The sequence below is a fragment of the Leucoraja erinacea genome, chromosome 14, assembly GCF_028641065.1.
Source record: "Leucoraja erinacea ecotype New England chromosome 14, Leri_hhj_1, whole genome shotgun sequence".
Taxonomy (NCBI): domain Eukaryota; kingdom Metazoa; phylum Chordata; class Chondrichthyes; order Rajiformes; family Rajidae; genus Leucoraja; species Leucoraja erinaceus.
In genome coordinates this window covers 1,861,867-1,882,119 of record NC_073390.1, presented here as the reverse complement: position 1 = coordinate 1,882,119, position 20,253 = coordinate 1,861,867, and the positions used below count along the sequence as shown (strand labels likewise).

Genomic DNA, 20,253 nt, shown 5'->3' with positions numbered 1-20,253 from the left:
GTAGGTACGAGTGAGGTGCCGGAAGACAGGAGGGTGGCTAATGTTGTTCCTCTATTTAAGAAGGGCTGCAATGAAAAGCCTGGTAACTATAGATTAGTGAGCCCTAATATCTGTGGCAGGCAAGTTACTGGAATGTATTCTGAGGGGTAAGATATACATGCACTTGGATAGACCGTGGCTGATTCAGCATGGTTTTGTATGTGGGAGATCATGTCTCACAGATCTGATTGAGTTTTTTGAGGAGGTAACTAAAATGTTGATGAGAGCAAAGCCATAGACATTGTCTATATGAACTTCAGCAAGGAATTTGATTAGATGCCATGTGTTAGGCTGTGTTGGAGGTTAAATTGCATGGGAGTAGACATTCAGCAGGGGAGCGCCTCAAGGCTACGTGCTCAGCCCCCTGCTAAACTCATTCTATACTCATGACTGTGTGGCCAGGCATACAGCGAACTCCATCATCAAGTTCGCCGATGACACCACTGTTATGGGACGAATCACAGGTGGTGATGAGTCTGAGTGTAGAAGTGAGATCGACTGATTGACCAAATGGTGCCAGCACAACAACCTGGCTCTCAACACCAGCAAAACCAAGGAACTGATTGTGGACTTTGGAAGGGGTAGGATAGGGACCCACAATCCCGTTTATATCAATGGGACGATGGTGGAAAGGGTCAAAAACGTCAAATTCCTTGGCGTGCATATTTCAGAAGATCTTTCCTGGTCCCAGCATACTGATGCAATTATAAAGAAGGCACATCAGCGCCACTACTTCCTGAGAAGATTACGGAGAGTCGATATGTCAAGGAGGACTCTCTCGAACATCTACAGGTGCACAGTAGAGAGCATGCTGACCGGTTGCATCATGGTTTGGTTCGGCAACTTGAAAGTCCGGGAGCGGAAAAGATTGCAAAAAGTTGTGACCACTGCCCAGTCCATCATCGGCTCTGACCTCCCCACCATCGAAGGGATCTATCGCAGTCGCTGCCTCAAAAAGGCTGGCAGCATCACCAAAGACTCACACCATCCTGGCCACATTCTCATCTCACTGTTGCCATCGGGAAGAAGGTACAGGAGCCTAAAATCTGTACTTCCAGGTTCAGGAATAGCTACTTCCCCACAGCCATCAGGCTATTAAACACAACATCAAATAAGATCTGAACAATAACAGTATTATTATTATTGCATTATTGTTTATCTATTGTGCATATATGGGTTATAGACACACTGAACTTGTATCTTTAGTTCTGTATTATGTTTACATATTCTGTTGTGCTGCAGCAAGTAAGAATTTCATTGTCCTATCTGGGACACATGACAATAAAACTCTCTTGACTCTTGGGTTCCAGGGAGAGCTGGCTGGCTGGATAGAGAACTGGCTTCATGGAAGGAAGCAGAGGGTGATGGTTGAGGGTTGTTTTTCAGACTGGTGGCCTGTGACTAGTGAGATGCCTGAAGGATCAGTGCTGGGCCCATTGCTGTTTGTGGTTTATATCAACAATTTGGATGAGAATGTACTGGGGCAGGATTATCAAATTACAGGTTACACTATAGTTGGTGGCTTCGTAGATGCTGAAGAAGTTTGTCAAAAATTGCAGCAGGGTCTTGATCAGTTGGGCAGATGGTCCGGGGAATAGTTAATAGAGTTTAAGACAAACAAGTGTGAGGTGTAGCATTTTGTGAACTCTAACCAGGGCAGGACCTTCACAGTGAAGAGCGGGGCACTGGGGAGTGTTGTAGAGCAAAGAGATCTAGGAATGCAGGTACATCCTTTCCTGAAAGTGGTGTCCTAAGCCCCCTTCTGTTTAGTCTGCTGACACACGACTGTACTGCTAGACTCAACAACAACTTCATCAACAAGTTCGCTGATGACACAACAGTGGTGGGTCTCATCAGTGACAATGATGAATCGGCGTACAGGATGGAGGTGGAGCTGCTCACAGGTTGGTGCAAATCCCACAACCTCATTCTCAACGTGGGAAAAACTAAGGAGATGGTGGTTGACTTCAGGAGGGCGGGAAAACAACACCATACACCTCTGCACATCGATGGAGCTGATGTGGAAAGGGTCAGCAGCGTGAAGTTCCTAGGACTCCACCTGTCAGATAACCTGACGTCCACGACCAACACCACAGCTCTGGTCAAGAGAGCCCAGCAGCGACTACACCCTCTCCGAAGACTACGTAAAGCAGGTCTCCCCACTACACACCTACGGACTTTTTATAGGGGGACAATCGAGAGCACATTAATCAACGGCATCACTTCCTGGTTCGGGAGCTGCAAGGCGTAGGAACGGCACCAACTTGACAGGATTGTGAAGACCGCCAGCAGGATTATTGGTGCTCCACTCCCTTTCCTGCTGGACATATACAGGAAGAGATGTATCAGCAGAGCCATCTCCATCATCAAAGACCCCTACCACCCATCGCATCACATATTCTCCATCCTGCCATCTGGGAAGAGGTACAGGAGCATTAGCTGCAAAACCAGCAGGATGCTCCTCAGCTTCTTCCCGCAGGCTATAAGACTGATAAACGGACTTAGCCCCCTGCCAAAGTATCGCGCACCAACCATCAACCTGGACACACTGCAGCAGCTGTCAATCGGAACGCCTGTTGATGTTTAGTAGAGAGTAGAGTGTTTAATTTAATTTGTTCATGATATATGTATTTTTATTTCTATTTACTTGTTATTTGTACTGCACACTGAATGGACACTGGTTGAGCAACGTTTTTTTGTTTCCTCTGGGTATGTGAGTACTCAGGAAATGACAATAAAGATATACTGATACTGATACTGAGAAGCAAGCTTTCGGCACATTGGCCTTCACCAGTCTGAATACTGAGTATAGAGGTTGTGAGGCCATGTTGCAGTTGTACAAGACATTGGTGAGGCCACATCTGGAGTATTCTGTTCAACTTCGATCACCCTGTTAGAGGAAAGATGTTTAAAGCTGGAAAGGGTACAGAGAAGATTTGAGGATATTGCCAGGACTCAAATGCCTGAGCTATAGGGAAAGGTTGAGCTTTCCTCAGGACGGCAGGACTGTAATAAGATTAAGAATGGGTCGGCTGGGCTTGTATTCACTGGAAGTCAGAACGATGAGAGGGGATCTTATAGAAACATATCAAATTCTTAAAGGATTGGACAGGCTAGATGCAGGAAAAATGTCCCCGATGTTGGAGGAGTCCATAACCAGGGGTTGCAGTTTAAAAATAAAGAATGGCCATTTTGGACTGAGATCAGGAAAAACTTTTTCACCCAGAGAGTTGTGAATCTGTAATTCTCTGCTACAGAAGGCAGACTGGATGCTTTCAAGAGAGAGTTGGATTTAGCTCCCAGGGCTAACGGAATCGAGGGATATGGGGAAAAAGCAGGAATGGGGTACTGATTTTAGATGATCAACCATGGTCATATTGAATGGCGTTGAAGGGTCGAATGGCCTACTCCTGTACCTATTTTTTTTCTATCTCAGGATGAATACAGTATCACTGCATGTTGAACACTGTTATTGATCAGTGTATTAACTGACAATGTTAATGGTCTTCAGGTGTGTTTTCTTCTAAACGGGTTTCTTATCTTTTTATCTTGTCTAGGTTTTTCCCAGGTGGTAAAAGACCATGTAACCAAACCTACAGCCATGGCTCAGGGCCGCGTTGCTCACCTCATTGAGTGGAAAGGTTGGTGCAAGCCAATAGATTCACCAATGACTCTCGAGATTGATTTCAATTCCTACTCTGACCTAAGCGAAGGGGAACAGGAAGCAAGATTTGCAGCAGGTAAATGCCGTCCTCAATTGAAAATCTCATTCAATGCACTAAATCTACTTGGCCCTTGGTGATAAAAATTATATATAATATAATCATTATATATAATGATAATTATAGTGTCAACTTGGGTGGAACACCCAAAACACAAAATTATCTGCATTATTCGAACAAGTTCAGTCATTAATTGATGTACGAAGAGTCACCCATTCCTTCTTTCCAGAGATGCTGCCTGACCCACTGAGTTACTGCAGCATTTTGCATCCATCTTCATTCATTGATAAATATCCTTCTTGAGGTTTTCTTCTGAGGGAATGTCAGTTTTAAATCATTTTAAAATGTCTTCCTTTCATCCTAATAACATGTTTTTGTTCGCTTTCTGTTACTTGCAAATGAATGCTTTTTGAAATAATCGATTAAATATGTCAAAGAAGTGATATTTGGAGGCTGTTCCATATAACCATATAACAATTACAGCACGGAAACAGGCCATCTCGACCCTTCTAGTCCGTGCCGAACACATAATCTCCCTTAGTCCCATATACCTGCGCTCAGACCATAACCCTCCATTCCCTTCCCATCCATATAACTATCCAATTTATTTTTAAATGATAAAAACGAACCTGCCTCCACCACTTCCACTGGGAGCTCATTCCACACAGCTACCACTCTCTGAGTAAAGAAGTTCCCCCTCATGCTACCCCTAAACTTCAGTCCCTTAATTCTCAAGTCATGTCCCCTTGTTTGAATCTTCCCTACTCTCAGTGGGAAAAGCTTTTCCACGTCAACTCTGTCTATCCCTCTCATCATTTTAAAAACCTCTATCAAGTCCCCCCTTAACCTTCTGCGCTCCAAAGAATAAAGCCCTAACTTATTCAACCTTTCTCTGTAACTTAGTTGCTGAAACCCAGGCAACATTCTAGTAAATCTCCTCTGTACTCTCTCTATTTTGTTGACATCCTTCCTATAATTAGGCGACCAAAATTGTACACCATACTCCAGAATTGGCCTCACCAATGCCTTGTACAATTTTAACATTACATCCCAACTTCCATACTCTGTTCTTAGGAAATAAATTAAATTGTAATGGACCGCTGATGTTCCATCATCTTTGTAATGGTTTGGGTAGTTTATAGCTCGGAGATTGACAGGTTGAAGGTGGTTTAGATAAATCGGCTCTAATTTTGTACATTCGAATTTGAGTTGAAAACCTTTCTGCTTATTTCCTACCTGCAAATAGTTGTCCCAAGTTCCTAATTTATGTTAGGGCTCAATCGGCAGAAATTTGGGGAGCAGACTGCCATTTTATTTTGATGATTTTAGTATTGCTGGTATCTTTAAACTTCCGGAAATTGTCCTGGCAAATGAATTTTGGTTATCGGGTGTCTGCAGTCCAATTAGCAATTCCATGGAGGAAACGCCTTGTGCTTTCGTCTTCATGCATATGGCTAATCTAAGATAGAGAGAGCACACCAGTAAGCTTGTGTGCGGTAACCACCGGGTCAGCAATATTGGTGAAGATCCGGACTAGACTACATAAGGAATGTGCAGCATGCATAACCTGTGTGGTAATATATCTATATGACTAAATCTCTGATCTTGACCGCTTTTGGTCGACTGCGCTGCAATTTCCAAGAGAACGCCGCCACCTACGGCCGTCATTTTTGGCCACCTCGCTCAGAGCCCCCCTCTGCCATATGAGTGTGGAGGATTTTTTCCGTCGTTGAAAAATGAGAGAGATATTCATGTTTTTACAAACTTCCCCATTCTCACTGCTGCCCCCGCTGGCGGCAGGGGGAGGGACTATAAAACCAGGAAGTGTTGTGCCTCACTCAGTCTCTGCCGGACCCAGGAAGCGAGAGGGTCCGGCAGAGACCGAGCTGCGAATAACACTGAACGCACGTCCACTCCACGGTGAGTCCCCTCGATGCGGCTGTAAAGCAGCTGCAGCCCTTTTTAACAAGTTTGTGTTCACAAAATGAATTTTGGTTGTCGGGTGTCTGCAGCCAATTGTTTGCCTCGCCTTTTTTGACAAGTTTGTGTTCACAAAATGAATTTTGGTTGTCGAGTGGCTGCAGCCCAATTGTTTGCCTTGGCTTGGCTTTGTTGCAACAGTTGCATGCCTGCCCAAGCATCCATACGGCCCACAAAATCTATTCTAGCCCTCTGGAAACCAGTACCTTCGGCCCGCAACACCCATACTAGCGCAACAGACAACACCCCCCCCCCCCCCCCACTGGTGAGCAATATTGGAATTGGTGGGGAAGTGGAATACTGCGTTGGATGACCAGCCCTCCTGTGTGATGCTGGGACCCAATGGGTCCCACTTAGTCTATATATATATATCTAGTATCGACACACTAATCTACACTAACCAAGTAACGCTTGCATCCCATCTCTCTCCATCCTTCCCCACCCAAGTCAAAGTCATCTTGTCTCATTGTCTATATAATTCCTTATTACACAGCCCACAGCAAAAAATCGACCATTTCCTTGATCGTTACTTATTTGAATATCTTTCATTCATTTTGTTCTATTTCTCTCTATATCACCATCTATATCTCTCGTTTCACTTTCCCCTGACTTTCAGTCTGAAGAAGGGTCTTGACCTGAAACGTCACCTATCCTTTTCTCCAGAGATGCTGTCTGACCCGCTGAGTTACTCCAGCTTTTTGTGTCTATCTTCGGATGCACAAAGAAGCTGGGGGGAAGGAGAGCACCACTTCTCAAGCTACCTGCTTGTCCCATCAGGCACGTCTTGCCCCATTTGTGGAAGAGCCTTGCGATTCCCACATTGACCTCAGTAGCCACCTCAAGCCCTACAAAACTAGAATGGAAGCAAGTTCTTCCAGATAGAGGGGCTGCCTGAGAAGCACAGTTTAGATTTGAGAAAGCAGTGAAGTGAAAGTGGTTTGCTAAAAGATCTCAGTAGTAGTTAGTGAACAGGAAAGTCATGATGCAAGCAATGGAGATTTGGTTGAGCTGCTTTGTTCAGTTTTGTCTATTGTCACATGTACCGAGGCACGGTGAAATGCTTTGGTTGCGTGCTATCCAGTCAGCGGAAAGACAATATGTGATTACAATCGAGCCATTTACAGTGTATAGATACATGATAAGGAAGGTGTAACATGGGAAAGCAGCTTGGAGAACCCAGGAATATTCAATTTTTGATATACAGCAGTTGTATCGACAAAGGTTTTAGCAGTGAATGGACTGAGGTAACGGACGGACTCAGACGCTTTTATGGAGATGGATATGTGGGCTGGAAACACAAATTAGCCACCTGGATTCCAACATGGCGGCATATAAGAAGAGACAAATCATAACGGATTGATTTCCTATTTTACACAGTGTTTGTGGTTTAACATTCTTTCTGCTTAATGAATTAGTGTATGGTCCTTTACAATCTCATTTCTGTATGAGGCACAGCCTCCAAATATCAGATTGAGAACTGTTTAAGAGGGAACTGCAGATGCTGGAAAATCGATGGTAGACAAAAATGCTGGAGAAACTCAGCGGGTGAGGCTGCATCTATGGAGCGAAGGAAATGGGCAACATTTCGGGTCGAAACCCTTCGTCATATTGAGAACAGCCTGAAACAACCTGCATATGGAACAGAGTTGGAGGTGGAAAGGTTGAACCCCTGAAGGGAGATGAATACAATGATGTGGATGTTTCCTGCATCTATTCAGGGACAGTGCAGTTCATCAGGAGAGCATGAATAGATGCAGGAAACATCCCCATCATCCGTAACCATGCCTGATGTCACATAGGCAGGAGCCAAGAGTATGTATGGTTACTGATGCTGTGACTTGCCAAGTAACAGCATTAATGAGAAAGCCACGACCAGCAGCAGCCTTTGGGAGAACTCAGCAGGTCCTCACCTCCTTTATAAAAGAGCACCCTTTAATTCTGCGGCTATGACCTCTGATTCTAGACTCTCCCTCCAGTGGAAACATCCGTTCCTCTAATGCCTAACCCCTGACACCTATACCAACCAAGAATCTATCTATCTCTGCTTTAAATATATCCATTGACTTGGCATGCACAGTCTTCTGTGGCATTGAATTCCACAGATTCACCACCCTCTGGCTAAAGAGGTTCCTCCTCATCTCCTTCCTAAAGGAATGTCCTTTAATTCTGAGGCTAGGACCTCTAGTTCAAGACTCTCCAACTAGTGGAAACATTCTCTCCACATCCACCCTATCCAAGCCTTTCACTATTCGGTAAGTTTCAATGAGGTCCCCCCTCATCTTTCTAAACTCCAGCGAGTACAGGCCCAGTGCCGACGAACACTCATTCCTGAGATCGTTCTCTTAAACCTCCTCTGGATCCTCTCCAGTGCCAGCACATCCTTGCTCTTTGAACATGTTTCTCTTTTCACAGTTGCTGCCTAATACTTTGAGTGATTCTAGCATTCGCTAATGTTATTCAATGAAAATACAAGCTGTCCTTGCTCTTGTTCAATTGAGCAATGGTTTGCTGTTCAGATCTGTCTAATTCTAATTCTATCTATCTACAATTCAAATGCATGCTCTTCCACACTGCTGAAACTTTTGATCGGGTAACATTTACAAGTTTCTTATTTACTGCTTTGGCTTACAAATATCTGTTTATACAATAGTTGTAAGTGAGATTAATTGTGTATAGACACAAAAAGCTGGAGTAACTCAGCGAGTCAAACAGCTTCTCTGGAGAAAAGGAAAAGGTGATGTTTCGGGTCGAGACCCTTTTTCAATTCTTTTAATTGTCTTAATTGTATTTCAGGTGTGGCGGAGCAGTTTGAAATAGCAGAGGCCAAACTAAAAGCATGGTCATCTGTTGACGGTGATGAGATGAATGACGACTCGTATGATGAAGATTTTGTACCAAGCATGGAGAACACACAACCAGCTGGTAATGGAGACCTCTTCAATGCATTTCTGTAGCATTCATGATTATTCTGCACCTATTGAAGATGCTACAAATGATATTTCAGCATAGTTTACCTTGTGTTTGGTTATCAATATGCATTATTACTTTTCGCAAAGTGTGGAAGTCTGGAAGTAAGCATTAATGTTGACATTTTATGTCACAATGTTACTTAAGACTTGGATTTCATTTTCCATCTATTTCTGTTCCAGCATATCATCTCAGTTTTGAGATTCCTCAGGGAACATTGCTAGTTGTTACACTTTTGGCAACATTACAAGTTGTCACTGATTCCATTTTTCGCCTTCCTCTGATATTCACTTTCAGGGCCATAGTTCCAATGGCTAGTTATTACTCCTTTGTATGTGGTTGTAATTCATGTTGACAGAGTACATGACCTGACTGGGCTGACCTTCAGCTCTGGGCATCTCTTATCATACGACAATCTCCAATATGAGGAGAGGGGCAGGCAGCGTCTCTGGAGAGAAGGAATGGGTGATGTTTCTGGTCGAGACCCTTCTTCAGACGGAGAGTCAGAGGAGAGGGAATTTAGAGATATGGAAGGGTAAGGTGTGAAAATGATAGATACCCTTACCCTTTCACACCTTCCCTTAGTTTCCATATCTCTAGTTTCCCTCTCCCTTGACTCTAAGTCAGAAGAAGTTTAAGAATAAGGAGTAATCCATTTAGAATGGAGACGAACAAACACTTTTTCTCACAGAGAGTGGTGAGTCTGTGGAATTCTCTGCCTCAGAGGGCAGTGGAGGCAGGTTCTCTGGTTGCTTTCAAGAGAGAGCTAGATAGGGCTCTTAAAAATAGGGGATATGGGGAGAAGGCAGGAACGGTGTATTGATTGGGGATGATCAGCCATGATCACATCGAATGGCGGTGCTGGCTCGAAGGGCCGAATGGCCCACTCCTGCACCTATTGTCTATTGTCTAAGAAAGGTCTTGATCTGAAATGCCATCCATTCCTTCTCTCCAGCGATGCTGCCTGTCCCGCTGAGTTACTCCAACATTGTGTGTCTATCTTCGGTGTAAACCAGCATCTGCAGTTCCTTCCTGCACATAAGGAGAGGGATGCTGCCCAACTTTTTCAACTTCAGATCTTGGAAGTTGAGATCATTTATACAATGGCCATTACAAAGTGGCTGGGCAGTACAGAAGCAGCTTTGGAAAGTGGCCTGAACATCTGATAGATCTTTTGTAGCCATCATTCTTTCATTTTGCATCTAATGTGCTCATGCACCCACGTGGATGTAAGTAATTTAGATCATGCCTATATTCCCTCTGCATGGCAATGCATGTTGCCAGAATCTGACAGGTCATCTTGACATTTGGTGTTACCATGAACAATTCAAATGCATTAAAAAAAATAAATTCCAAGTAGCGGTAGACCTACTTCCTTACAGCGCCAGAGAACCGGGTTCGATCCTGACTACGGGTGCTGTCTGTACGGTTTGTACCTTCTCCCCGTGACCTGCGTAGGTTTTCTCCAGGATCTCCGGTTTCCTCCCACATTCCAAAGATGCACAGGTTTGTAGGTTAATTGGCTTGGTGTAAATGTAAATTGTCCCTAGTGTGTGTAGGATAGTGTTAGTATGGGCGGATCGCTGGTCAGTGTGGACTCCGTGGGCTGAAGGGCCTGTTTCCTCACTGTATCTCTAACCTAAACTAAATCAACATTACAATTTTAGAATCACCCTCCTTGGTTCATTGTTGTCAGTTGCTTGCAAATGACCTTCTATTTTTCAACCTAATTGAATTAGTAAATTTACTGCTGCCCCTCAGTAGCGGCAAGAATGACTTAAGCGGGAAGTCTTCAAATGACTGAAAATCAAAGAAAAACTGCTGGAAACCTGAAATAAAAATCAGAAAATGCTGGAAAAACTAAGGTCAGCAACACAGTTAATGTTTCAGATCAAACAGCCTTCACCTTGACTGGAAAAGATTATTTTTGCTAATCTCCTTGACTTGACCCGCTTGGAAGTTCACTTATACCGTAACCTCTTGGACGAGCAAACCATTTGCAGGCTCAGGTTCTCCACCGCGGTTGATTATTGAGGAAAGGTTTGCACTCAGTCAATGTTCAATTCAGTTCAGTTCAGCTCAGTTTAATTTATTGTCAACCGCAAGAGATGCTACACTTGTCGCTTTACCTCCCCCCTCGACTCCATTCAAGGACCCAAGCAGTCGATCCAGGTGCGACAGAGGTTCACCTGAACCTCCTCCAACCTCATCTATTGCATCCGCTGCTCTAGATGTCAGCTGATCTACATCGGCAAGACCAAGCGTTGGCTTGGCGATCGCTTCGCCCAACACCTCCGCTCGGTCCGCAATAACCAACCTGATCTCCCTGTGGCTCAGCACTTCAATTCCCCCTCCCATTCCAAATCCAACCTTTCTGTCCTGGGCCTCCTCCATGGCCAGAGTGAGGCCCACTGTCAATTGGAGGAGCAGCACCTCATATTCCGCTTGGGCAGTCTGCACCCCAGTGGTACGAACATTGACTTCTCCAATTTCCGGTAGCCCTTGCTGTCTCCTCCCCTTCTCAGCTCTCCCTCAGCCCTCCAGCTCCTCCTTTTCCTTTCTTCTTCCCGTCCCCACACTACATCAATCTGAAGAAGGGTTTCGGCCCGAAACGTTGCCTATTTCCTTCGCTCCATAGATGCTGCTGCACCCGCTGAGTTTCTCCAGCATTTTTTTCTACCTTCGATTTTCCAGCATTTGCAGTTCCTTCTTGAACATTAATTTATTGTCACCTGCCTGAGGTACAGTGAAAAGCTTTTGCTGCATGCCATCCAGTCAGCGGAAACCCAATACATGATTATAATCGAGCCAGTGATCATAGTTAAAGTAAGAATAGTTGCTGTAGGAGTAGAGATTGAAGAGTGTGGAGCCATTGTAATATGTGACTGTAAATCTGCTTCTGTGGCGAGCATGTAAATACTTGCCTGGGCTGTGTGCCATGTTGGGAGCAGGAGCTGGTGAATTGGTGGAAGAGTCTCCGCATTGTCAGTGCCATGTTTCCAGGCAGCACACATGCTGCATTCTAACGCAGAACAAAAACACTGGACCTTACAACACCTGAGGGATGGCTTTTGTTGGCGAATGCTTACTTCTCAACCTCTCTGATCTAAATCAGCAATTGATTGCTGGTGCAAGAGCCACACAAGAACAAGATTGATTGCAGAAATTAACATTAGTCTTTTAAAAATTAAGATTCCATTGTTTTTGTCAATTTAGTTTAGTTCAGAGATACGGCGTGGAAACAGGCCCTTCGGCCCACTGAGCCCGCGCTGACCAGTGACCCCTGTACACTAACGCTATCATATACACACTTTACAATTTACCAAAGCCAATTAACCAACAAACCTGTACGCCTTTGGAGTGTGTGAGTACATGGGAGATCTGGGAGAAAGCCCGCGCAGGTCACGGGGTGAACATACAAACTCTGTACTGACAGCGCCCGTAGCCCGCTGTGAGGCAGTAGCTCTACCGCTGCACCAATGTGCCACCCATGAAGATCTACTGAAGTTGATGAAGATCTACACGGTACATCCAATAGACCCTCTTAGTGAGATGCTGCAAACTGAAGAGCAGAAGGGTGACATGGTGGCGCAGCAGTAGAGTTGTTGCATTTAGAGTGCTTTGCATGGGTTTTCTCTGAGATCATGGGATTCCTCCCACACTCCAAAGATGCACAGGTTTGTAGGTTAATTAGCTTGGGATAAGTGTTAATTGTCCCTAGTGTGTATAGAAAACATAGAAACATAGAAAATAGGTGCAGGAGTAGGCCATTCGAGCCTGCACCGCCATTCAATATGATCATGGCTGATCATCCAACTCAGTATCCTGTTCCTGCCTTCTCTCCATACCCCCTGATCCCTTTAGCCACAAGGGCCACATCTAACTCTCTCTTAAATATAGCCAATGAACTGTGGCCTCAACTACCTTCTGCGGCAGAAAATTCCAGAGATTCACCACTCTCTGTGTGAAAAAGGTTTTCCTCATCTCGGTCCTAAAAGATTTCCCCCTTATCCTTAAACTGTGACCCCTTGTTCTCATCGTTAGTATGCGTGGATTGCTGGTCATAGAAACATAGAAACATAGAAAATAGGTGCAGGAGGAGGACATTCGGCCCTTCGAGCCAGCACCGCCATTCATTGTGATCATGGCTGATCGTCCCCAATCAATAGCCCGTGCCTGCCTTCTCCCCATATCCCTTGACTCCACTAGCCCCTAGAGCTCTATCTAACTCTCTCTTAAATCCATCCAGTGACTTGGCCTCCACTGCCCTCTGTGGCAGGGAGTTCCACAAATTCATAACTCTCTGGGTGAAAAAGTTTTTTCTCACCTCAGTCTTAAATGGCCTCCCCTTTATTTTAAGACTGTGGTCCCTGGTTCTGGACTCGCTCAACATTGGGACCATTTTTCCTGCATCTAACTTGTCCAGTCCTTTTATAATTTTATATGTTTCTATAAGATTCCCCCTCATCCTTCTAAACTCCAGTGAATACAAGCCTAGTCTTTTCAATCTTTCCTCATATGACAGTCCCGTCATCCCAGGGATCAATCTCGTGAACCTATGCTGCACTGCCTCAATCACAAGGATGTCCTTCCACAAATTAGGAGACCAAAACTGTACACACTACTCCAGATGTGGTCTCACCAGAGCCCTATACAACTGCAGAAGAACCTCTTTACACCTATACTGAAATCCTCTTGTTATGAAGGCCAACATTCCATCAGCTTTCTTCACTGCCTGCTGTACCTGCATGCCAACTTTCAGTGACCGGTGTACAAGGACGCCCAGGTCTCGCTGCACCTCCTGCTTACCTAACCTAACCCCATTGAGATAATAATCTGCCCCCTTGTTTTTGCCGCCAAAGTGGATAACCTCACATTTATCTATATTATACTGCATCTGCCACGCATCTGCCCACTCAACTCAACCTGTCTAGGTCACCCTGCAACCTCCTAACATCCTCTTCACAGTTCACACTGCCACCCAGCTTTGTGTCATCTGCAAACCTGCTAGTGTTGCTCCTAATTCTCTCATCCAAATCATTAATATATATGGTAAACAGTTGCGGCCCCAACACCGAGCCTTGCGGCACTCCACTAGCCACTGCCTGCCATTCTGAAAAGGAACCGTTCACTCCTTCTCTTTGCTTCCAGTCTGCCAACCAATTTTCTATCCATGTCAATACCCTACTCCCAATACCATGCACTCTTATTTTAGTCCCCAGTCTCCCGTGCGGGACCTTATCAAAGGCTTTCTGAAAGTCTAGATACACTACATCCACTGGCTCCCTTTCATCCATTTTACTTGTCACATCCTCAAAAAATTCCAGAAGATTAGTCAGGCATGATTTCCCTTTCATAAATCCATGTTGACTTGGACTAATCCTTTTACTGCTATCCAATGCCCCATTATTACCTCTTTAATGATTAACTCCAGCATCTTTCCCACCACCGAAGTCGGGCTAACTGGTCTGTAATTCCCCATTTTCTCTCTCGCTCATTTCTTGAAAAGTGGGATAACATTAGCTATCCTCCAATCCACAGGAACTGATCCTGAATCTATTGAACATCGGAAAATGATCACCAATGCGTCCACTATTTCTAGTGCCACCTCCCTGAGGACCCTGGGATGCAGACCATCAGGCCCAGGGGATTTATCATCCTTCAGTCCCATTAGCCTACCCAATACTATTTCTCACCTAATGAAAATTTCTTTCAGTTCCTCAACCCCCTCGATCCTCTGTCCTCCAGTACATCTGGGAGATTGTTTGTGTCCTCCTTAGTGAAGACAGATCCGAAGTAACTGTTCAACTCTTCTGCCATTTCCTTGTTCCCCATAATAATTTCACCCGTGTCTGCCTTCAAGGGACCCACATTTGACTTTTGTGCGGTTGATACAGACTCGGTGGGCCTTTCTTGCTGTATCTCCAAACTAAACTAATGAACGACAAGGAGGCCTAAAGTCTCAGATGAAGCCTGAAGAGTGGTAAGAATGCAGAGCTGCCAACTCTAACGCATTGAGCGTGAGACTCAAGCATTTCACCCAATTCTCACGCTCTCACACTGATCACAGAATTTCTCATGCTCTGTCGTGAGAAATTCTGTGATCAACGAGAATTTCAGAACCAATATCAACAATAGTCCATGCGGCGCGACCGATATTGCAGCGGCCTCTGCAGTCCGTCTGTCTTTTTAAATTTTTTGTCCAGTTGAATGTGTAGTTTGTTATGGTTTTATCATATCTATACACTTTTAAAACTCTGCGTGTGTGCGTATGTCATTTTTTTGGCCTTTGATTTGTTATTCCGCCAAAACCAGACACAAACATGCCGAGATTTTTACCATTTCGCTAGCCATTTCACTTTTACATTCGCTCATCCACTCATTAAATTCAGTCATTTTTCTGTATACATTTTTAATAAAATCCTCCCCCCCGCCACTCACTCATTTTGTGCCTCCTGCTGGTCAGCGACCATAATGGCAGCTGCCGCCCGGCTCTGCGCCAAAAATGCCGACATTTTTCCCATTTTGCTAGCGACCGACCTTTTTTCCCATTTCGCTAGTGATTTTACTTCCTCCACCCCCCCCCCCCCCCCCCCCCCCCCCCCCCCCCCCCTGTCACGCTGGGGCACTGTCAGCCGAAGCCAAAGATCGCCTGCTCCCCCCCGCTACTTTACGCCGTTCTCACTGGCTTACACTGTCCGAAATCCTGCGCGTCAACGGCCTGTCGGACCGCAGGCACATTGAGGGCGTACGCAGCATCGCGACGGACATATACGCAGCGTCTTGGCATCGTACGCAGCGTCTTAACGGCGTACGCCTACCGTGTGGCATTGCGCGATGACATCAGGCCGCCCCCTCCACTTGCACGGGTCTGCACTTGGTCTAGTATCTATTAAAACTCTGTGTGTGTGTGTGTGTGTGTGTGTGTGTGTGTGTGTGTGTGTGTGTGTGTGTGTGTGTGTGTGTGTGTGTGTGTGTGTGTGTGTGTGTGTGTGTGTGTGTGTGTGTGTGTAAACTATAGAATGCACCAAACAAAAGTAGGACTGTGGGAAGGGCCTCTGTCCCATTTCTCCCCCCCACCCCCCACCACCGCTCCTCTCATCGATATTTTACAATTCGTACCTACCCTTCTCTCATATGTTTTTGTCTTTTCATCTGTGCCCTTTGAACTTTAGCCTTTAGAAATACAATGCGGAAACAGACCGTTTGCCCCACCCCCGAGTCTACATCCATCACCCCGTACACTAATACTAATCTACACACTAGGGGCAATTTTACAATTTACCGAAGCCAATTAACTTACAAACCTGTACGTCTTTGGGATGTGGGAGGAAACCAGAAGGCCTGGAGAAGACGCATGTGGTCACAGGGAGAAGGTACAAACTCTATACAGACAGTACCTCGAGACAGGATGGAACCCGGGTCTCTGGCGCTGTAAGGCAGCAACTCTACAACTCCCAACAATGCGCCACCCTGGTACCTGCCTATCAAAAACACCCTCACATGTATCCATCTAACATTTGCCAGACTTTGTCTTGCTTCCAGCTTTCTACCCTCCTCCATCCCCCTCTCCACCCCCCCACACACCACAATCATTCTGAAGAATGGTCCTGACCCAAATGTCATCTATCCGTAATAGATGTAAAATGGTGGAGTAACTCAGCGTGACTGGCAGCATCTCTGGAGAGAAGGAATGGGTGACGTTTCGGGCCAAGACCTTCATCTATCCATGTTCATTAGCGATGTTGCCTGACCCGCTGAGTTTCTACTGCACTTCATGACTCCTTTTGTAAACCAGGATATGTGGTTGCTTCCATTCCTCCTGATTGTTTTAAACACTGTTTTAAATGAATGTATTAAATATGCTATTTACATTTTGAGTTTATTTACATCTGCTGATCAGGATTTCAGCTCTGAAAAATCATGCCAATAATCTGTGCATCGTAATGAGTGTAAACGCCCCAGTATTTATGCCAATATAATATTCTTGTTTCAGATCCAGCAACACAGCATCCCCAAGTGAATTATTCAAGAGACCGGATGCACAGCCATCTGTGCCAATTTACGGTGAGACAGGCCTCGTGTGAGCAGGAGAGTGATTCCTCCCAGACCGTCTCTCCAGAGACCCTTTGTTCAAGTCTGTGCAGTCTGGAAGACCATCCTTTGCTTAAAGTGGAACTGGACACCCCGACTGAATTAGCCGCAAAACTGTTTGGCCAGATGGGCGCGGTGCCTGGTCATCGGGAAGTGATATCTCAGCTGCACCCAAGCGGAAACATTGAATGTGCCTTTAGGAACCTTATCTGTGAGGACTCCTCTTATTCTGTGTCTTACGCTGAATCTTGTTTCACTCCAGAAGAAGACGATATGTCATGCCAAGACTATAAAAGCATTTCAAAGAAGGAGGACGGGAAGTATGAGGGGCGGAGGAAGGTATCAGACGTTGCTTCCTCAGGTGTGGTGTCTCTGGAGGAGGATGAAGCTGAAGATCAATGAATCCTAGTCACCCTGGCATGCGTTACTTACTCCCTTTGATACTGGTCTTTAAGCGTCCACACAATCTCTCTGTATTTTGTAAGAGACTACCCTTTGCACAAATAATTGCCTGAGGTTGGGTTGCAAAGGTACAAGCACTTCACAGGTTCGCATGCTACGAAGTGCTCAAAGGAACTGTTTGCTGAAATGTTCTTCGCACGGTATGTAGCTCAAGCTTTGAGAACCTTTCTTACTGATCTTTAAATTCCGTGCAACGTTATTTTTCATGCTGGAAAGCACTCTCCAGTCTTAATGGCATGGCTATGTCTTGTGTTAAAATGGCCAAATTATAATCTTCGTACAAGATTAAGCAGCTGCTGGAATGTACTTAAGACCAGACACACAACGTCTTTTTAAAAATATTTAATCAAAGAGGTATTTGCTTTTAATCTACTAGTTTTATACCATTCAACATACTATGGTCTGACAAGTAATTAATTTTCAATAGTCTAATAAAAAAACATGGAAGTGTCTAAATCTTTTAAACTCCCACCGTTGGTTCCTCTAATTTTGGATAAAATAGTTTCCACTGATGCAGTAAAGGAAAAGTGCATTACGATTCAAATTTTATATTTTTGTATTTGTGTCTGCATCTTGTAAGGTACTGCTTGCTGTATATTGCATTGCACGGGGCTTCAGTGCTGTTGTTGTAGGGTATATTTCCTTGTTATCACTGTGTGATATCGTCGACAAACAAAGAATACTGTGGTATTACTGACTTTCATAGTACGCTGTTTCAAGTGCAAGTGTTTCAACAAAACATCTGCATAAAAACAATACAGGAATCCTCCCACTCTATTAAAACGCAAGAGACAGCCTGAAATACTGATGGTGAAGGCACACTCGCAGGTTACATTGTTAACATTTCGAAAAAAATCAAAAAGTACGTTCTCCTTGGAATTAATGTACCAACCCTTCAGAGATGATGAAACGTGGTGCATTTTATTCTTTCCCACGTTACTCAGAAAGGTGCACTATTACAGTACCCAGGGCTCTCATTTTCTAATAACCCATATCAGATGACACACTTGCATGTGAGGAAGATTTTAGTTCATGGCAGTTCTTTACCTATAGCTATTTTGTGTTGTTGATGCTTTTTTGGCATGTAACTGGATTGGCAATGAAAAAAACTCCCCTCTGTAAAGTTTTTTTAATTTGACAATGGTTGTTTTCCTGTAAAATCAACACCATCTTTGCTTCATAAGGTCATAAGTGATAGGAGCTGAATTAGGCCATGCGGCCCATCAAGTCTACTCCGCCATTCAATCATGGCTGATCTATCTATCCCTCCTGACCCCATTCTCCTGCCTTCTCCCCATAACCCCTGACACCCGTACTAATCAAAAATCTATCTATCGCTGCCTTAAAAATATCCATTGACTTGGCCTCCACATCCTTTTGTGGCAAAGAATTCCACAGCTTTCCTCTGACTAAAGAAATGCATTCTCATCTCCCTCCTAAAGGAACATCCTTTAATTCTGAGATTATGGCCTCTGGTCCTAGATTCTCCCACTAGTGGAAACATCCTCTCCACATCCGCTCTATCCAAGCCTTTAGTCACAACATTGCCAGATCATAGCGACAAAGCTGCTGTTATTTGACTGGCACAGGCATTTTATTTGGATATGGTGTGTAGATATTATTTATTCCCTCCAGAAACATCATTGTCTTTGATTGTCCACTAACGTACTTTCTTTACATCATCTGCTCAGCGACTATACTTCCTTCACCTCCAGAATACTGAAGCAACATGATTAGTTTCTACTTACCATGCATAATCTGTTGGTAAAACATAAACTCAGAGTGACAACATCAACATTAGGAGATCTAACCCTACAAATGGAAAAAACTGTTACTGTTTGGCTGTGGACATGTGATGATATTGCCTGTTTGTTTTGGATGTGTTTGAGTCTGCAACTAAGGAAATGCAAGTCTATTTGTTTTGATAGGGCCTTTTTGCTAAATGCATCTAAGAAACCTTGCCGATTAAACCATTTTAAGTGACTTTTCACAGTGATCGGCATTGGTCGCAGACCTTTCTAAGCTTTGCAAATATTTTTGTTTCTCTTAAAGTTTTGAAAATTCCCACTTCAGTGGAAGATGCCACTGTGAATGCTCTGATGACATCTATTTGCACTTATTTATTTTGTAAAATTGTACATGTATGATGCGGTACTGTTTCTTTAGGAAATAATGTCTTCTTTTGTCTATCTTTTTCTTTGTTATAGCAACAATTAAGAATTCCAAATAAATTATCAGTAAGTTCCTTTGCTTGCTTCAGCTTGTGGACTTTTCTTCTTAGATCTTTCATTAGATATAAAGCTTCTCTAATCTTCCATTAATGTCCAAAATTAAACAAATACATAGGTTTTGGACATTGCCATCATAAGACAAGTAATGATTTTGGCATGAAAATAGTAACATTTAATGATAATTACGTTTTAGTTTCATGAAAATATCCCTTTAGGCTGCCTCAATAAATCTGTGGGAATCAATGGTTGACATGCAAGAAGTGGCTTGCCTGGGTTTGGCAGTCAGTAGCAATATAGCAGGGCTCACTGATGGAAATGAAGGAAAGGAGTGAAACAGCAGTAGTTGCTGCCTTACAGTGCCAGAGACACAGCTTCAATCCTGCCTACGGGTGCTGTCTGGATGGAGTTTGCACGTTCTCCCTGTGACCATGTAGCTTTTCTCCGGGTGCTCCTGTTTCAATAGACAATAGGAGTAGGAGTAGGCTATTTGGCACTTCGAGCCAGCACCGCCATTGAATGTGATCATGGCTGATCATCCACAGTCAGTACCCCGTTCCTGCCTTCTCCCCATATCTCTTCACTCCTCTATCTTTACTAGCTCGATCTAACTCTCTCTTGAAAGCCCACAGAGAATTGGCCTCCACTGCCTTTGGAGGCAGAGAATTCCACAGATTCACAACTCTCTGTGTGAAAAAGATTTTCCTCATCTCTGTTCTAAATGGCTAACCCCTTATTCTTAAACGGTGGCCCCTGGTTCT

At 44.3% G+C, this 20,253-nt stretch overlaps 1 protein-coding gene across 3 annotated transcripts in view; it reads left to right on the top strand.

Annotated features, from left to right (window-relative positions):
* LOC129703185 (protein FAM131A-like) overlaps positions 1–19,539 on the top strand; it is an 87,423-nt gene extending 67,884 nt beyond the window's left edge. For 2 of the 3 annotated variants that reach the window (XM_055645360.1, XM_055645362.1), the window contains exons 4-6: positions 3,597–3,779; positions 8,535–8,663; positions 16,705–19,538. In XM_055645360.1, coding sequence (XP_055501335.1) covers positions 3,597–3,779; positions 8,535–8,663; positions 16,705–17,204 — 812 coding nt within the window. In that variant the 3' untranslated portion in view covers positions 17,205–19,538. Of the gene's footprint in view, positions 1–3,596; positions 3,780–8,534; positions 8,664–16,704 lie in introns of all 3 variants that reach the window. The other variant, XM_055645361.1, reaches the window with a different exon arrangement.
* Positions 19,540–20,253: the final 714 nt, after the last annotated feature.